This window comes from Hemiscyllium ocellatum, chromosome 23 (genome assembly GCF_020745735.1).
Source record: "Hemiscyllium ocellatum isolate sHemOce1 chromosome 23, sHemOce1.pat.X.cur, whole genome shotgun sequence".
Lineage (NCBI taxonomy): Eukaryota > Metazoa > Chordata > Chondrichthyes > Orectolobiformes > Hemiscylliidae > Hemiscyllium > Hemiscyllium ocellatum.
Genome location: NC_083423.1, coordinates 15,557,976 through 15,576,302, shown reverse-complemented (window position 1 = coordinate 15,576,302; position 18,327 = coordinate 15,557,976). Strand labels below are relative to the sequence as shown.

Here is an 18,327-nt window from a genome sequence, read left to right as displayed (position 1 = left end):
TAGCCAGAAAAGGAATATGAAAGTATCCCGGAGGTTATTACCTGAAAAATGATGTCATAATGAGGAAATGAAGACCATCATGTATTCAGGAAGATGAGATTGGGCAGTACTTCATCAAATCATATTGCCAGTAGGATATAAAAAGGAGGTTTTACGAGTGGCACATCAGCTACCACTTGAAGATCACTTAGGAGTGAGCAAAACACAGATTAAAATACTGATATTTTTACTGGCCTGCACTGCACAAGGATGTAGTTATATATTACATGTCTGACAAAATTTGTCAGGTAACTGGAAAACCACAGGCGGTAGTAAAACCTGCACTTTTAATACCTGTTCCAGCATTTGAGGAACCTTTCACAAGAGTCGTGATTGATTGCGTAGGTGCCCTACCTCAAACAAAACGTGGGAATCAGTATTTTTAACAATAATGGATGTAACAAATAGATCTCCAGAGGCCGTCCCATTACACAATACTACAGCTAACAGGATTGTAGAAGAATTATTCAATTTTTTTTACTTGATACGGGCTACCAATAGAGATACAGTCAGATCAAGGGTCAAACTTCACATCAAAATTAGTCAAGGTAGCTATGGACAGCTTAGGCATAAAACAATTAAAGTTTACTGCCTACCATTCAGAATCACAGGGAGCACTACAGAGGTGGCATCGGACATTAAAGACCATGTTGAGGGCTTATACAGTACTAGCCAGATGATTGAGCTAAGAGAATTCTGGTTGACATTTTTGAATCAGAGATGCACCAAATGAAGCAACCAAATTCGGTCCATTTGAATTAGTTTTTGGGCATGAAGCAAGAGTTTCATTAAAATTAATTAAGGGGAAATTCCTAAGTCTGAATTCAGAGACCATGCATTTGGACTATGTGTCAAATTTTTGAGAACAATTAAATAGAGCTGAGGAGTTGGCTTAACAGCATTTAAAAGTATTGCAGCATGCAATGAGACCGGAAGCAGACAAGAAATCACAAATTCACAATTTTGCTATCAGGGATAAGGTATTAGTGTTACTTCCAGCAATGGATGAGCCTTTAAAAACAAGATTTAGTGGATCTTATAAAATCGAAAGGAAAGTGAGTGAAGTAAACTATTTGAGGTACTTAACACAGGAAGAAATCTCAGTGTGTCATATGAATATGCTCAAAAGACACTTAAACTGGGAAGATAAGCAAGAGGAGAAGGTGCTAATGATTACAACACCTGTACTTTCTCCAAGTTCAGAGGATTCTGAATTGGACATTCCTCAAATCAAATGGGACAATGAAGAAGTTGTCAAAAATTGGGATACATCGAGTTAAGGTGCTATAACAAAAATCGAAAAGACCTGGAAGAGTTATTACTTTCACTTGGGGAGATACGTGGAAATAAACTGGTACCAACCTAATTGTGCATAATCTAGATATAGGAGATTCTGTTCAGATTAAGCAATATCCTTGTAGACATAACCAGCACAGGTTCAGAACAGGATTGAACGCATGCTCCAAGACAACAGAATCAAAGCGAGTTACAGTGACTGGAGCTCACCTATACTAAATGATGCCCAAGTCAGCTGGTACCCAACAGTTGTGTGTACTATCACAAAATCAATGCAATTCGAAAGACTGATGCACATCCAATTCCGCTCTTGGAAGACAGTGTTGAAAAGATGAGACAAGCAACTTCTAAGTTTGCTCAGAGGCTACCGGCAACTACCTTTGTCAGAGAGAGCAAAGGCAGTTTCAGCTTTCGTAGCGCCAAATGGACTAGATGAGTTGAACATCATGCCTTGCAGTATGAAAAACACTCTGGCCACATTTCAGAGACTAACTAATAAGGTCATTGCCGGATTACTCAACCATGTGATGTACATCGATGACCTGGTGGTGATTTTTAGTCATTCATAGAAGGAGCATTTACAACATTTAATCGGACTCCTTCGATCAACTTCAGAAGGCAGGCTTGGTGATAAACTTGGCCAAAAGCGAATGTGCCAAAGCCCAAGTCACGTTCCTGAACATGCTAGTGGACACAGACAAATGGCCCCACGGGATGCAAGAAAAAAGTAATTGGAGAATTTGCCATTCTGTCGAGGAAAAGAGGAGTGCTATGGTTCCTGGGATTGAGTGGATTTTATCCAAAGTTTGTACCGAATTTTAATAGCGTGGCTGCTCCACTCATTGAATGGCTAAAAACAAAAAGGAAAAAGTTTCAGTGGATAGCGGACTGTCAGAAGACATGTGATAGCCTTGAAACCATGTTAACTATTGCCCCTGTGTTAGCCACACCTGACTATGCAAAGCTTTTCAAGGTGGCTATTGATATGAGAGATGTGGGTGTCGGTGCTGTGCTCCTGCAGAAAGTCGACTGGAAAATAGAAACACATATTGGGTACATCTCTGGGAAGTTGAACATTCGTCAGCAGAGATATTCGACAGTCAAGAAAGAGACTGTGAGCTTTGTGTTGGCATTACAAAATTTCAGTGTTGATATATTACTGGCAATGTATCTGAAACAATCACATACACTGTTCATTAACCATTGAGCTTTGTGGAGAAAGTTAAGGGAAAAAATGCCAAACTGTTTAGATGGAGCTTGTTGTTACAGCCATTCACTTGAAAATTGTGCACGTGGCAGGATAAGAAAATCTGTTTGCTGACGCCTTGTAGAGACTCAACTGAGAAACGGAGGCGTTCGGTAACAGGAGAACCACAGACTGAATCCAAATGTAGCTCTGCATGTTTGCATGTTTGTAGTCAGTGCATGTTTTATGTGTTTTAGGGAACTAGCCACTATTTTCTGATGTTTTGAAAAATGGAGCCATCTTTGAGTAGTGATGGTTCATTTTTTTTTACAAAGGTGGGGAGAGAGAAGTGTCACGAAGCAGGTCCATTTACAAGATTACTGTGCCCTGGAATGTTTTTCAGAGAGGGGGTAATTGGCTGGGCTCCAATTAGGTTGGGTTTCAAAGGATTCTTTGGGTCCTTTTTGTTTCCCCCTCACAGATAGTCTCTGGGCAAAGGCTTTCATGTCTAAACATAAACTGGGATAATCAAGGGGGTGTGGCCAGCTCTTGACCTGTGCATGTCAGTTCAGTTCAGGGGTTAGTGGAGTCAGAGTCACATTTGAAACTGGAAGCTCTCTCCCTTTTACTGCCCTTCTGACTTGGTAATCTGGAAGCTTTTTGTGTCATTTTTAGTCTCCTTGCTAAGGGTCTATTTATTGGGATTGGTGCAAGTATTTTGGAACAGCATCACTAAGTCAGGATAGCCTGCCAGATTTTTGGATAGAATAAGTTATTTGTGTATTCTATTTTTGGTTCATGGTGTTTCAAAGAATCATACAATCAGAGAGATGTACAGCATGGAAGCAGACACTTGGGTCCAACCCGTTCATGCCGACCAGATATCCCAACCCAATCTAGTCCCACCTGTCAGCATCCAGCCCAGATCCCTCCAAATCCTTCTTGTTCATATACCCATCCAGATGCCTCTTAAATGTTGCAGTACCAGCCTCCACCACTTCCTCTGGCAGTTCATTCCATACACGTATCACCCTCTGCGTGAAAAAGTTGCCCCTTAGGTCTCTTTTTTATCTTTCCCCTCTCACCCTAAACCTATGTCCTCTAGTTCTGGAGTCCCCAACCTCAGAGAAAAGACTTGGCCTATTTATCCTATCCATGCCCCTCAATTTTGTAAACCTCTATAAGGTCACCCCTCAGTCTCTGACGCTCCAGGGAAAACAGCCCCAGCCTGTTCAGCCTCACCCTGTAGCTCAGATCCTCCAACCCTCGCAACATCCTTGTAAATCTTCTCTGAACCCTTTCAAGTTTCACAACATCTTTCCGATAGGAAGGAGACCAGAATTACACGCAATATTTCATCAGGGGCCTAACCAATGTCCTGTACAGCCACAACACGACCTCCCAACTCCTGTACTCAATACTCTGGCCAATAAAGGAAAGCATACCAAACACCTTCTTCACTAGTCTATCTACCTGCGACTCCACTTTCAAGGAGTTATGAACCTGCACTCCAAGGTCTCTCTGTTCAGCAACACTCCCTCGGACCTTACCATTACATGTATAAGTCCTGCTAAGATTTGCTTTCCCAAAATGCAGCACCTCACATTTATCGGAATTAAACTTCATCTGCCACTTCTCAGCCCATTGGTCCATCTGGTCAAGATCTTGTTGTAAGCTGAGGGAAGCCTCTTCACTGTCCACTACACCTCCAATTTTGGTGTCACCTGCAAACTTACTAACTGTACCTCTTATGCTTGCATCCAAATCATTTATGTAAATTACAAAAAGTAGAGGACCCAGCACCGATCCTTGTGGCACTCCACTGATCACAGGCCTCCAGTCTGAAAAAGAATCCTCCACCACCACCCTCTGTCTTCTACCTTTGAGCCAGTTCTGTACCCAAATGGCTAGTTCTCTCTGTATTCTATGAGATCCAACCTTGCTAATCAGTCTCCCATGGGGAACCTTGACGAACACCTTACTGAGGTCCATATGGATCACATCTACCGCTCTCCCCTCATCAATCTTCTTTGTTACTTCCTCAAAAGACTCAATCAAGTTTGTGAGACATGATTTCCCACGCACAAAGCCATGCTGACTATCCTGAATCAGTACTTGCCTTTCCAAATACATGAACATCCTGTCCCTCAGGATTCCCACCAACAACTTGCCCACCACTGAGGTCAGGCTCACCGGTCTATAGTTATCTGACTTGTCTTTACCGCCCTTCTTAAACAGTAGCACCACGTTTGACAACCTCCAGTCTTCCGGCACTTCACCTGTGACTATCGATGATACAAATATCTCAGCAAGAGACCAGCAATCACTTCTCTAGCTTCCCACAGAGTCCTTGGGTATACCTGATCAGGCCCTGCGGATTTAACCACCTTTAACTGTTTCAAGACATGCAGCACTTCCTCCTCTGTAAACTGGACATTTTGCAAGATGTCACCATCTATTTCCCTTCAGTCTATATTTTCCATATCCTTTTCCACAGTAAATACTGATGCAAAATAGTCATTTGGTATCTCCCTCATTTTCTGTGGCTCCACACAAAGGCCGCCATGCTGATCCTTGAGGGGTCCTATTCTCTCCCTAGTTACCCTTTTGTCATTAATATATTTGCAAATACCCTTTGGATTCTCCGTAATTCTATTTGCCAAAGCTATCATGTCCCCATTTTGCCCTCCTGATTTCCTTCTTAAGTATACTCCTACTGCCTTTATACTCTAAGGATTCACTCTGTCTCTCCTGTCTATACCTGACAATGCTTCCTTTTTTTAAGCCAAACCTCAATTTCTTTAGTCATCCAGCATTTCCTATACCTACCAGCCTTCCCTTTCACCCGGACAGGAATATATTTTCTCTGGATTCTTGTTCCCTCGTTTCTGAAGGCTTCCCATTTTTCAGCCCTCCCTTTACCTACGAACATCTGCCTCCAATCAGCTTTCCAAAGTTCTTGCCTAATACCGTCAAAATTGGCCTTTCTCCAATTTAGAACTTCAACTTTTAGATCTGGTCTATCCTTTTCCATCACTATTTTAAAACGAATAGAATTATGGTAGCTGGCCCCAAAGTGCTCCCCCACTGACCTCAATCACCTGCCCTGCCTTATTTCCAAAGAGTAGGTCAGGTTTTGCACTCTCTCTAGTAAGTACATCCACATAATGAATCAGAAAATTGTCTTGTACACACTTAACAAATTCCCCTCCATCTAAACCTTGAACACGATGGCAGTTCCAGTCGTTGTTTGGAAAGTTAAAATCCTCTACCATAACTCCCCTATTATTCTTACGGATAGCTGAGATCTTACAGGTTTGCTTCTCAATTTCCCTCAGACTATTGGGGGGGGGTCTATAATATAATCCCAATAAGGTGATCATCCCTTTCTTATTTCTCAGTTCCACTCAAATAACTTCCCTGGATGTATTTCCGGGAATATCCTCCCTCAGCACAGCTGTAATGCTATCCCTTATCAAAAAGGCCACCCCTCTCCTCTCTTGCCTCCCTTTCTAGCCTTCCTGTAGCATTTGTATCCTGGAACATTAAGCTTCCAGTCCTGCCCATCACTGAGCCATGTTTCCCTAATTGCTGTGATATCCCAGTCGCATGTTCCTAACCATGCCCTGAGTTCATCTGCCTTTCCTGTTAGGCCCCTTGCTTAGAAATAAATGCAGTTTAATGTATTAGTCCTACATTGTCCCTGCCTGCCCTGACTGTTTGGCTTAGTTCTGTTCTCAACTGTATCCATCTCAGATCGATCTGTTTCCTCATTGTCTCCCTGGGCCCCACCTCCCCCCTCCCCCCCGACCCCACACCTAACTAGTTGAAATCCTCCCAGGCAGTTCTAGCAAATTTCCCTGCGAGTATTAGTCCCCTTCCAATTTAGGTGCAACCTGTCCTTCTTGTACAGGTCACGTCTACCCTAAAAGAGATTTCAATGACCCAAAAATGTGAATCCTTCTCCCATACACCAGCTCCTCAGCCTGCATTCATCTGCTCTATCCTCCTGTTCCTGCCCTCATGAGCTCTTAGCAATGGGAGTAATCCAGATATTACTACACTTGAGGACCTCCTTTTTAAATCTCTGCCTAATTCTCTGTAATCTCCCTTCAGAGTCTCAACCTTTTCACTTCCAAATGTCGTCGGTTCCAATGTGGACCACGATCTCCTGCTGGCCCCTCTCCCCCATGAGAGCATTCTGCACCCTCTCTGAGATGTCCTAGGTCCTGGCACCAGGGAAACAACGCCATTCTGCTTTTTCTCTCCTGGCCACAAAAACGTCTATCTGTACCTCTGATTACAAAATCCCCTAACCCAATTGATCTCTTGGAAGCCGACGTACCCCTTGTTGCATTAGAGCCAGTCTTAATACCAGCAACTTGGCTGTTCGTGCTACATTCCCCTGAGAATCCCATCACCCCCTACATTTTCCAAAACAGCATACCTGTTTGAAATGGGTATATCCACCAAAGACTTCTGCTCTAGTTGCCTCCCTCTCTTACCCTTCCTCAAGTTAACCCATCTCTGTGACTGTATCTGAGACTTTTCCCCCCTTCCTACACCTGCCATCCATCACACTGTTGCTGTTGCAAATTTCTCATCACTTCTATCTGTCTCTCCAACTGATTCACTCGATCTGATCAGATTCGCATCCAACAGCATTTATGGCAGATATAATCCACAGTAAGCCTTAAACTCCCACATCTGAGAAGAAGTGCATATCACTGCAAAGGCCATTTTTGCTCCTTCACAATCTACAGACCCAGAAAATAACACCTTATTCCTCTAAAACACTGCCCCAGGTTAAATTAATAACTATGGCTTATATTTTAAGCTTAATCAAGAGACTTCTCTCCAAAAACATAATCAAGAAAGAATTCACTATACTCACTACTGCAGCCTTTCTCTTGGACAGACTTATAACAACAATTAACTTCATTCCATAATTTTGTAAATAAATTCTATTTGCTTAAAACGTGGCAGTTGGACCAGCTAATTCACTCCAGGAATATCCACTGTACACTTAACCGAGACAAATAGTAAAGTTACAGTCTCAGCTACCTGCTTAAAATTGTTTTAAGGGAGTCAGGCCTGGTCCATAACAGGAAGGTACCACTGCAAGGAGCCTTGGCCGTTGCTGACAGGGTATGCTGCAATGTACACACTACTGCCATTGCCAAACAGCACAGGAAGGAGTGAATGGGGTGCTAATCAAACACATGCTTGGTTTTCCATGATCTCAGGCTTTGAGGGGGTTGCAAAGCTTCACTTTAAACTATGAGAAAAGACCAGGATAAGACCATACAATCTGTTGTAATTGCCAGTGGTTGAATATGATAAAGTAGCTATTTAACTAACACAGAAACATGAAATTTTAGATAATGTAGCATTTCATATTGCTCAAATCCTAGTCTTCAGCCAGACAACAAAATGCCTAAGTCTTCATAAGATGGGACTAGAACGCGAACGGTAAGGCTATGATAAGATTACTGATTTCTGTATTAAATATAAAGGGAAAGCTTGACGTAGCCGAGATGAGGCTTTTTAACGAATTATAATTACATGTTAGAGTACATATTCATACAAGTTTTTATTTATTAGATGCGAGGGAATTTACGTTCTGAAGGCAGCTCGCCTTGGCTGCGGAGACTAGTTTTGATAAACCCCACTCAAGAAACTTCTTCTCCTTCAGCAAGAACATTAGAACAACAAAAAGGTATAAACAAAACAACTTCAAGAGTACAAAGAGACAAACAACCAAGCAAAGGGAGGACAGAAACAGTTTTAAAACAGGGTCACCATGACGAAGAGAATAAACAACTACAACTTCACCAGTAACCCAAGGTAAGCTGTTCCTGAAATTGTTAGCCTTGTCACAGAATCAGAGTATTAGGTTTATCTATTTCTAACTTAACCTTAGAGCTGATATTACAAATATTACAAAAAATGAAAAGAAATTAACATCCTTTCTAATCTTCTGTCCTAAGATCAGCATAGGATATGAATTGCATGACTGAATTTGAGAAGTCATTTGTGACAAGCAAATATGATGCATCTGACAATTGTCTAGAAAGGAACATAACAATTGGTATTAGGCTATGGTCAATAATCCAAAGAGCCTAAAGACAGGTGATAAGAGCTGTAGTAAACATCACAAGATGATGGGAGGACCAAGGTGGACAGTGAAGCTGTCAGTCATTAATCATATATTGACAGGACAGGATGGGCAAGTCAGAAGGGATGTGGCAAGGATGAATGTCAATGTTGAATGTAACCATTGTAATGGAGTATCTATAAATATCCTGTACCTTACTTGCAAAGAACGAGTGTCATGAGCCTCCAATCTGAGCTCTAATTAAGAGGGTAAATGGGCCCCACATGAAAACTAAATTCAGAGCAATCTCTGGCCTCTCCCAAGTGTGGCAAAGGAGCTCAAAATAAAAACTGACTTGCACTACTGAACAAGAGACTCCAATTCCTCTTTTAAAAATCCCTCCCCAATACAGACCCTGAAGCCTACTCCATCCGCTAAGGTAATCAGTGCTAACCTTTGGGCATTAACTCCATTTCTCAGCCACCTTCCAAATTCCCAATTCCCTGACAAGCCGATAGCCTGCCTAAATGACCTTTGTTATTTTCTTTATTCTTTGCAGGGACTTCAGCATCACTGGTACAACCAGCATTTATTTCCCAACCTTAACACACTTTATAAAGTGGTTTGCTTGGCCATTTCAGAAGGCAGTTGAGTCAACCATTATATGAAATTGGAGCTGCCTGTAAGCCAGGCCAGGTAAGGCTAGCAGATGTCCTTTACTGAAAACTCATGCATTCACCAATGTCATTCAATGATAATCACTGAACTCCACGATTATGACTGAGATTTGCTATGAATTCCAAAATTACATGAAATGATATTTATATTAAATGCTGTCGCAGGATTTCAAACCTCCTGCAAGCACTCAACCAAAAACAACAGAACAGCAGATGCTCAAAATCACGAAAACAAAAATTGCTGAAGAAACTCAGCAGGTCTGGCAGCATCTGTGCAGAGAAAGAAGAGTTAACATTTCAGGTCCAATGACCCTTCAATCTGCTTCAAGCTCAGAAAAGGTTCAGAAATATGCTGGAGTTGTGGGATGGGCAGTGGGGGTGGGTGGGCGAAATGGACTAAATGCTCAGTGGAGATGGTGCCCAGAGAGAAAGAGAGGGGAGGGAAAGAGAAAAAAATAAATTGGGCATTCAAAAGGTCAAACTGGGAGAGTCAAGAGCTGTAAATGGGTATGATAAGTAGCTGACAATGGGTTGTTTCTGGTTGCTGCCCATGTGACAACAGGTTTGGTGTGTGGCAGTTGGTGTCAGGACATGGGAGGAGGTGTTCGTGGCCCTAAAATTTTTGAATTCAATATTCAATCCGGAAGGTTGCAGGGTCCGCAAGTGGAAAATGAAATGCTGTTTTTCTAGCCTGCAAGGAGCTTCACTGGAGCACTGTGCAATGCTGGAGTCAAGACGTTGGCCAGAGAACATAGTAATGTGTTGAAATGGCAGACAATAAGCAACTCAGTGTCATTTGAGGACAGAAAGCAGTCATTTTGGAGGGCCCCATTAACCACAGTGGTGGGGAATCCTTGGTTGAAGAAGAATGTGGACATTTCAGAGGCCCCCTTGTAAAAGTTGGCATCACTGGAACAGATGCAATGGAGACACAGAAACTGGGAGAGTTAATCAAGTCTTTGACGAAGGCAAGATAGCTCTGCGAGTTCATGGATTTGTACTGGTTGCTAGCTTACCCCCAGAGAGGGAAACAGTGATGTTGAGGAACACAAGGAAGGAGCCAGAGATGGACCAGATGTAGGTACAGGACAGGGTAGAATTTGGAAGAGAAATTAATTAACTTTTCCAACTCCTGACAAGAGAGAGGAGTATCACATGATGTAATCCATGTACCAGAGAAACAATTGTGAGTAGAGGCCCAGGTTAGACTGGAATAAGCAATGTTCCACACACCTGGTAAAGAGACAGGCATAACTGGGCCCCATAGATACACACAAGCTGATGAAAGTAAAATGCATTAAAGGAGAATTTGTTCAAACTAAGGACATGTTTGGCCAGGTGGAGAAGGGTGGTGAAGGTTGGGGATGGTTCAGGTCATTTCTTTTCCAGGAAGAAGCACAGAGCCCAGAGATAAACCCGACTGGGAATGGGCATTGAGTGTTACTCAAGCATTAGCTTGGGCCTCCAGATTGCTAGTCCAGTACACAATCATTAATACGCCACTGGAAGAAAACATATGTCCAACTTATAAGGAGCTCCTTGCACATCCATTCCCAAGAAAAAAAGATCAAGATCAACTCAAGCTTTCAACAGTTGGCTGATAGCTAATAACAATCTGCACAGGTCCAATGAAATGCTGTTCTCGTATAAGAAAAATGCATTAAATAATCACAGTATAAATGTCCTCCCAGATAGAGAGCATTGTGTAAATGACATTCAACATATTTAGCATTTTGAACAACTTTATCGTCTAATTTGATGGAATATTCTCTTAATAAAAAGATTGTCAGCTTCGAATGATTCTGCTTCCCACTTGTAACTACTCTCGAACATAATTTCTTGAAAAAATATGACTGAAACATAGAAAAATTATTTGAAAGATTGTCAATCCTCAAAATGAAACAAGTATCAGATTCACAACAACTCCTCAAAATACAACTTCAAAAACACACAAAAGGTCAATTAGCATAAAAACGGAAAAAGTAAATGTTTTCCACTGTGATCCCATGATGCCAAAACTACAAACCGATATCTGCAAAAGGCACCTGCTGTGCATTTCCAACAATTCCTGATTTTATCTTAGTGTCAAGCAGTTGACTTTTTTTTTCTGTTCCCACTTCTATTTCATTCCTTCATAAGTGCATTTCATACTGACCCAATTTTATTTTTGTCCCGGCTTTTATTGCCCACACGACTCGTGGACTTAATATACAGGTGGCGGTGTAATTCGTCTATCAGGACCAAATGCATGTTCAACTTCTTGCTGTGGAGCTCGAGACGCAGATCACTCAATCCTTCGACCTGCAGCAGCTGCCCCTCCAAAGAATCTACTGCGGAGACCTGAGACAGAAAACAAGAGGACAAACAACAACTGTGATTTTTGCTTCCTAATGTTCCATTATTAAGATCATTAATACTCCAAGGCTCTGGGCCACCATAGCCCAGTGCAAAACCCTGATTTCCCCTTGGACAACTGCCTTGACTCAATTCCCCATCATGTAAAAAGTAGTGATGTTCGTTCAGATCTATGCAGTCCCTTGTTTGATCAGACATATTGGGTATGGGAAGGCAAGATAAACATCTACTCTCATTTACCAGGTGAATAATCTATTTCAACTAGCATCACAGATGGTGGTCTTCCAACAATTTGAATCACTCAACATAATATTAAGAAATCGCTTCTTGAGAGTTGTTGGAGCTGCAAACATTTAGGCAAGTGCAGAGGATTCCCTCATATTTCTAAATTCTACCATGGACATGGTGAACAAATTTTAAATGTGCACTGCAGGATTCCCAATCTCTGACCTTTTCTTTGTCAGCAGTGTCCTGAAACAGCAGTTAGGCTTCCGGTCAATGCTAAGCCTCAGCATTTTGAGGATGGAAGAACAGTGATAATATGGTCTTCACTGTTATGGGGAGACGATGGGATTCTCTCTTGTTGGTCTTTCATTGGCATTTAAAAAAAAAGTGCGATATTCACATACAGATCAGCCAGAAAGCCCAAATGCTGCTCAGGTTTTTCTGAACACAGGCAAAGGCTGTTTCAATATCTTATTCATTCAAGGTTCTGAACACTGCAATATTCAACGTTCCCACGACCATCAAATGAAGTTTTCAGACATGTCAAACAAAAGTGTAAAGTAGGGTTCCAGATGAGTTTTTTTGTGAGACATGCACACAAAGAATTTCAACTGACACATTGCTACCTCTGCAAAATGTTGAGACCATTATTATTTTGCTTGTACTTTTCTCAGTTTTGGTTTGGAACTGAGAGTTTAAGTTGAGAATTGAACTTTGACCTGTCTGCTGTTATATTAAAACAAAAAGAACAAAAGCAATTATTCTTTCTTGGGAACTGGCCTGGAAAGATCATCTAAGTTAGTTCCTAGTTAGTGATCTCAGGGCATTGCAGATGAGTTGACATAGAAATGTTATTAGCGACTGGCAGTTAGTTGGATTTCAAATCGGTCAAATGAAGGGAGGACTGATGTTGGGCAGCCATCCACAAAGAATGGTGCAAGAAGAAAAAAAGAAGAACAGGAAAAAAATTGGTTGAACTGTTTGACTGTTCTGAACAAGAGGCAGTATTGTTTTGGAAGCTTCTTGACTGGGATTATCATTCTCCAATTATTCTACAGTCATTGACTTGTTTCAAGTTCTGAGAAAAAAATGCCCATCTGTAAAAAAAATAAGCACAAGTCTTCAGAGGTCTGCAGACACTGTTTGCATTGATTATTATCTTTGGATTTCACGGAAGGTAAACAATCATATCTGTCTATAATAGAACCTATTATCCAAGACCTGCTATTCAGTGTTGAAACGGGTTTATCAAACTGATTAATGATATTTTTTTTAAAAAATATATCTGTCAACTGTGTCTCTAAATATAATCCAACAGTCTCTCAAAGAAGATTGGGCTGATATCATAAATTTAAATAGACTGCCATATTATTTATCTGTGTTTTGATGAAGTTATATTCTTAAACAAAAATAAACAATTTATTATTAAGTTATACATTTGGTATCCAAGATATGTTATTTGCAAAGTCTGGTTCGGAACAACTGAACAAATTTAAGGCTTATTGCGTGTTTTAATATTATTGTCTAGCTCATCCAGTGACAGCAAGGCTGTTTCATTTAACATGCTACCTCTCTGCCATAACAAATAAGGTAGTTTAATGCAATCTGTCATGAGCCACATGTAACAAACAGATGATTTAAAGTGACTACTTCTTCAAAAAAAAATTACATGACACACATAGCTGGCCGACAAGACAGACAGCATACTAAAAGAAATTATTTCCAAATGGATTGTTCGAGTCTATGAAGCTGGTTTTCTTTTTACTTCTCCCATGGGACCTGGGCTTTGCTGGCATTTATTCCCTGCCCCGAGGTACCCTGGAGAAGGCCATTGTGAACTACCTTCTTGACCATTGCAGTCCATAATGCTGCAGGTGGACCCATGATTACTTTAGGGAACTCCAGGATTTTGACCCAACATTGAAGCAATAATGATACGTTCCAAGTCAGGCTGGTGAATGGCTTTAAGGAGAACTTGCAGTTGGTGGCATTCCCTTATAGCTACTGCCCTTGCCCTTCTAGATGGAAGTTATCATGAGTTTGCCAAGTGCAGTGGGAGCATCTTTGTGAATTTTCTGCAAAGCATCTTCTAGATAGTACACATTGCTACAATGGTTGTGGAGCGAATGGATGCTTCTGGATGTGATGCGCATCAAGCGGCCTACTTTGTCCTGGATGTTGTCAAGCTTCTTGAGTGTTGTTGGATCTGCACTCATCCAGGCAAGTGGGGAGTATTCTATCATTTATGATTTGACAACTAACAATCAAAGGCCAGTTCTGATCAGGTTCTATGAATTCCTGATCTTTCAATAAAACACCAGAAAGGCAAAGTCTTCAACACTGCAGTGTATATCTGGAACTCACTTGGTGGAGTAATACAGCTGCAAGCTTAGAACTTCCATAATTATCCCCATTTTAACATACTATATCGACCAAGATAAGTTACATCGTGAACCATTTGCCTTAAGTATATATGACATATGTACTTATCTTTGCACCCAAAACATAAGTAAATTAATTTCAACAACCTCTCCTCAAAACCACAAACAAAGAGTTTGGTATGGATGTACTAGTTTGGTAGATAAAGGTGAACTAATAGACTTGATTTTCCTGGACTTTATTTTTTACATGGAAACGTATTGCAGCATCTGTGAAAAAAAATGTTAACTTTTCAAGTCCTGGTACCCTTCTTCAGGGCTGCATATGCTAATGGAGGGGTGATGGTGAGAAAGAAAATCAGAGAGAGTTTTCCAGTGGTGGGAGGCCAAGTAAACTGCAACTCAGACAAGAGTAATTCATTGCACTGTTGCACCAAAAGGCTATCAGTCCATTGCAACTCTGTGTGAGGCAATCAAAATAGTCTCACTCTTGGACTTGGTACACGTCAAACAAGTTCATACTTTAAAGAGCCTATCGCTTATTTTTCAAACATTAATCTACATCGTCCCATACAAAGAAACATTTAGAACTGAGAAGAGGAAATGTAGTGAATCTTCAATTGTCAACATCAGAGAATTATGGATATTTTATCACTGAATACATTTAAGGCCTGGTTAAAATTTTAGACTCTCAGGAAATCCAAGTGTTTGGGGAGCCGGGGACTAAGTGGAATTGATAGTCCAAGATTAGATACAATTTCAGTTAACACTAAGGAGGCCTTCAGTCTACTACTGATCTTATACTGTTTTTGATGCATTACCAAGAAAACTGTTGAATTGATTTCGCTCTTAAAATGAGACACCTTTCTGATTTTTTTTTGAGAAATCTGAACCTTGCTACTAAGGCCAGCAGTTTCTGTACATACAAAATTGCCCTTTTAGAAGTGGTATTAAACAGCCTTCTGGAATAACTGTAGCTCATCACCAACTACAGGTATACCCAGTGCAACCTTAAAGTGAACTCCACGATATTAGGGACATTGAACAAATAGCAAGATAGCATGAAGTCTGGCGTGATTGTGTGGCTTGAACGGGAACTTACAAATGATAATGTTCTCGGCTACCCTTTCCTTTCAGGTGGTTCAGTTTGTGGATTCAGAAGGTGCTTGAAAATCGACCCTGGTAAGTTGCCGCAGTGCATCCTCTGTTTTGGGACAAATGGTGGCCACTGTCCACCAGTGGGAGTGGGACAAAATATCAAAGGGATAGATGGACTCTTGATAAAGCAGCCTACAGTGTCCTAGACTCTCAGGTTTGAGTGTTGTTGAAGTTGCATTAATCCAGGCAAGTGCTGAGTATTCCATCACACGCCTGACTTGTGAATTAAATATAAAATCTTCATTCATTTAGGCAAATTTCCTGCTTCACAATTCTCAGCCTTTCTGACTTACTCTTGTAACCACATAAGCACTTAGTCTCTTGTCAATGGTGTCCTTGAAGATGTACACAGTGACAGACTCAGTGATGGTAATGTAATTTAATTGGCAAACAGAGGTGATTAGATTCTCTGTTGGTGCAAATTGGCAGTAAGTGAAACAAATGAACAATGTTTCTCTAACTGTGCTTGAGTGCTTCACATTCACGATGAATGTAAAGATTGGAACGAGGTCAGACAGGTGGATCTCAGAATATGAGCTCCCCAATCAGGGATATTAATCTGATGCAATCATAGAGTCCTGGCTGACAAATATAAACAGAAGTGTTGGGGTACTGCTCAAAGAGCCAGTAATTAAATGATGACTTCGTAATGGAATATTGGCTTTCACAGAGTCATTCCAGCAGCAGAGAGAATAACACAGCCCTGAAGACACTCTTTCATGCCAGTCATCTTTGAATTCAGGTAAACATTTCTGGTATTCTGGTGCTATTTGGGAAGCTTGACTTGATTGATCCTGCCAGAGATGGGCCCAGCATGTGGAATGAATGAGGTTTTTTTTCCCCAGAAAAATGACATTAGGCCAGGTGAAAAGCCATGAATAATTATCCTAACAGCATGTGGACTCACAGCTTTTACAATTATTACAAGCCTAACTCTCCCAGAGGCACCAGATAGTGAAACCTTTCAATAGTTGATGGATAAAATATTACAACCCCATAACTCCTCTAATTCAGAGACACAATCAGTTTGATTCAGCAGTTCAAGAACAAAGGGAGTGCATGTTGGGTTTTTTTTGACGAGGTTAAAACAACTGGCAGAAGCACGTGATTTTGGTTTAACCCTAAGTGAGATGCTGAGAGACTGTGGGATTAGTGGGCGGCACGGTGGCACAGTGGTTAGCACTGCTGCCTCACAGCGCCTGTAGACCCGGGTTCAATTCCCGACTCAGGCGACTGACTGTGTGGAGTTTGCACGTTCTCCCCGTGTCTGCGTGGGTTTCCTCCGGGTGCTCCGGTTTCCTCCCACAGTCCAAAGATGTGCGGGTCAGGTGAATTGGCCAAGCTAAATTGCCCGTAGTGTTAGGTAAGGGGTAAATGTAGGGGTATGGGTGGGTTGCGCTTCGGCGGGTCGGTGTGGACTTGTTGGGCCGAAGGGCCTGTTTCCACACTGTAAGTCTAATCTAATCTAATGATGCGACAATCCAAAGGCACCTACTATCTGAAGCTCAACTCAACTTCAAACAGACATTGCAACTGACATTGCTGTTAGAAAATGCAGCATGTGGAGCTTATGAATTACATGATATACTGATAGAAGTGGACACCCTCAGCAAGGCATATGCCAAACAGAAGGACCCTAAGTCAGGCCACAGCCAAACTTCAAAATGCAGCCAAGCCTCAGCCTAGCGATTAAAATTTGCGACGACCTTGGCCAGCAGGCCATTGTAGTTGCTGCCAAAATGCAGACTCAAAAGTCCCACCTCGGCCTAAATTCACTACCAGAACTTAAAGGGCTATTATCCAGGAGAGTGTGCACTCTGCAAAATCCAACTTCAGCTGGTTTTAGGTCGGTGGGGTGGGAGTGGTGGGGGGGGTCGAAATTTTTTACCAACATCCAAATCAGAACCAAAATAAACATCTGGTTAAAAGGTCACCCAGCTATGATAGAGGTCATTGCCATTGCCATTGCAGCTGTATCAGTCTTTACCAAAATTCACTCTGGATTCCAACTCTTAGGTTCATACTTCACCTCAGCCAGGCTGTCAGGGAACCCCGACAGATTAAAGAGTACAACTTCAGTTCTTGCCTCTTATGAGGAGCAGTTGGTTCAATTACCAGTGACTGTAATAAAAGGATTGGGCCCAAGCTTGATCGAGCAACATTGGTTGACAAAGATTTAATTTGTTCAACTCAACATTTCTCGATTAATAAATGGCTGGGTAGGACTAGGGACGATCCATAGGGGCAAGGCCACATTACACATTGATCAAGAAGTAATTCATGATTCTGCAAAGCCTACCCAGTACCATTTGCCTTACATGCCAAAGTAAAGCAGAAATCAGGAGGCTGGAAAGTAAAGGAAGCATCAAACCAGCACAGTCTGCAGAACAGGCAGCACTGGTCAGGCCAATAGGAAAGATATCAAGGTCATGGAAAGAATACAAGGTGAAATTTATATGAATGGTTCCAGAAGGGATTCCAACAATGCAGCAAGAGTAAGCAAGCTGGGGTTGCTCTAATAAAACATGGAAAATTAATAGGTTATTTGGTAAAAATGTTAAAAAATCATAAAAGGGTTTAGACTATTTCTTTTCAAGCAGTTTCCATTGGTTCAAGAGTCTATAACCAGAACAAAAAGATTCATAATGATTTACCAAAGAATCTCAGGCAACAATCACACAAACAGACAGACATAAACACACACTGTTAAGGGATAAGTTGAAGAAATAAAATTTCAAATAAATGTTCATTTAACCAGTTTCCAGGAAGCACAACATCACAGGACTCATGGGATTGGGTTTTGCTTAATTTCTGAAAACACTGGACTGAAATACCTTCCAGTCAGCTTGGAGAAATATTTGTTTAATTCTTGCAACTGAGATTCTAAGCTTCCAATAAATTGCTCAAAATGATAAT

At 41.3% G+C, this 18,327-nt stretch overlaps 1 protein-coding gene across 1 annotated transcript in view; it reads right to left on the bottom strand.

The window, feature by feature from the left end:
- exoc4 (exocyst complex component 4) overlaps positions 1-18,327 on the bottom strand; it is a 582,261-nt gene that overhangs the window by 530,059 nt on the left and 33,875 nt on the right. Inside the window, exon 3 of the mRNA XM_060842705.1 lies at positions 11,451-11,635. Coding sequence (XP_060698688.1) covers positions 11,451-11,635 — 185 coding nt within the window. The remainder of the gene's footprint in view (positions 1-11,450; positions 11,636-18,327) is intronic.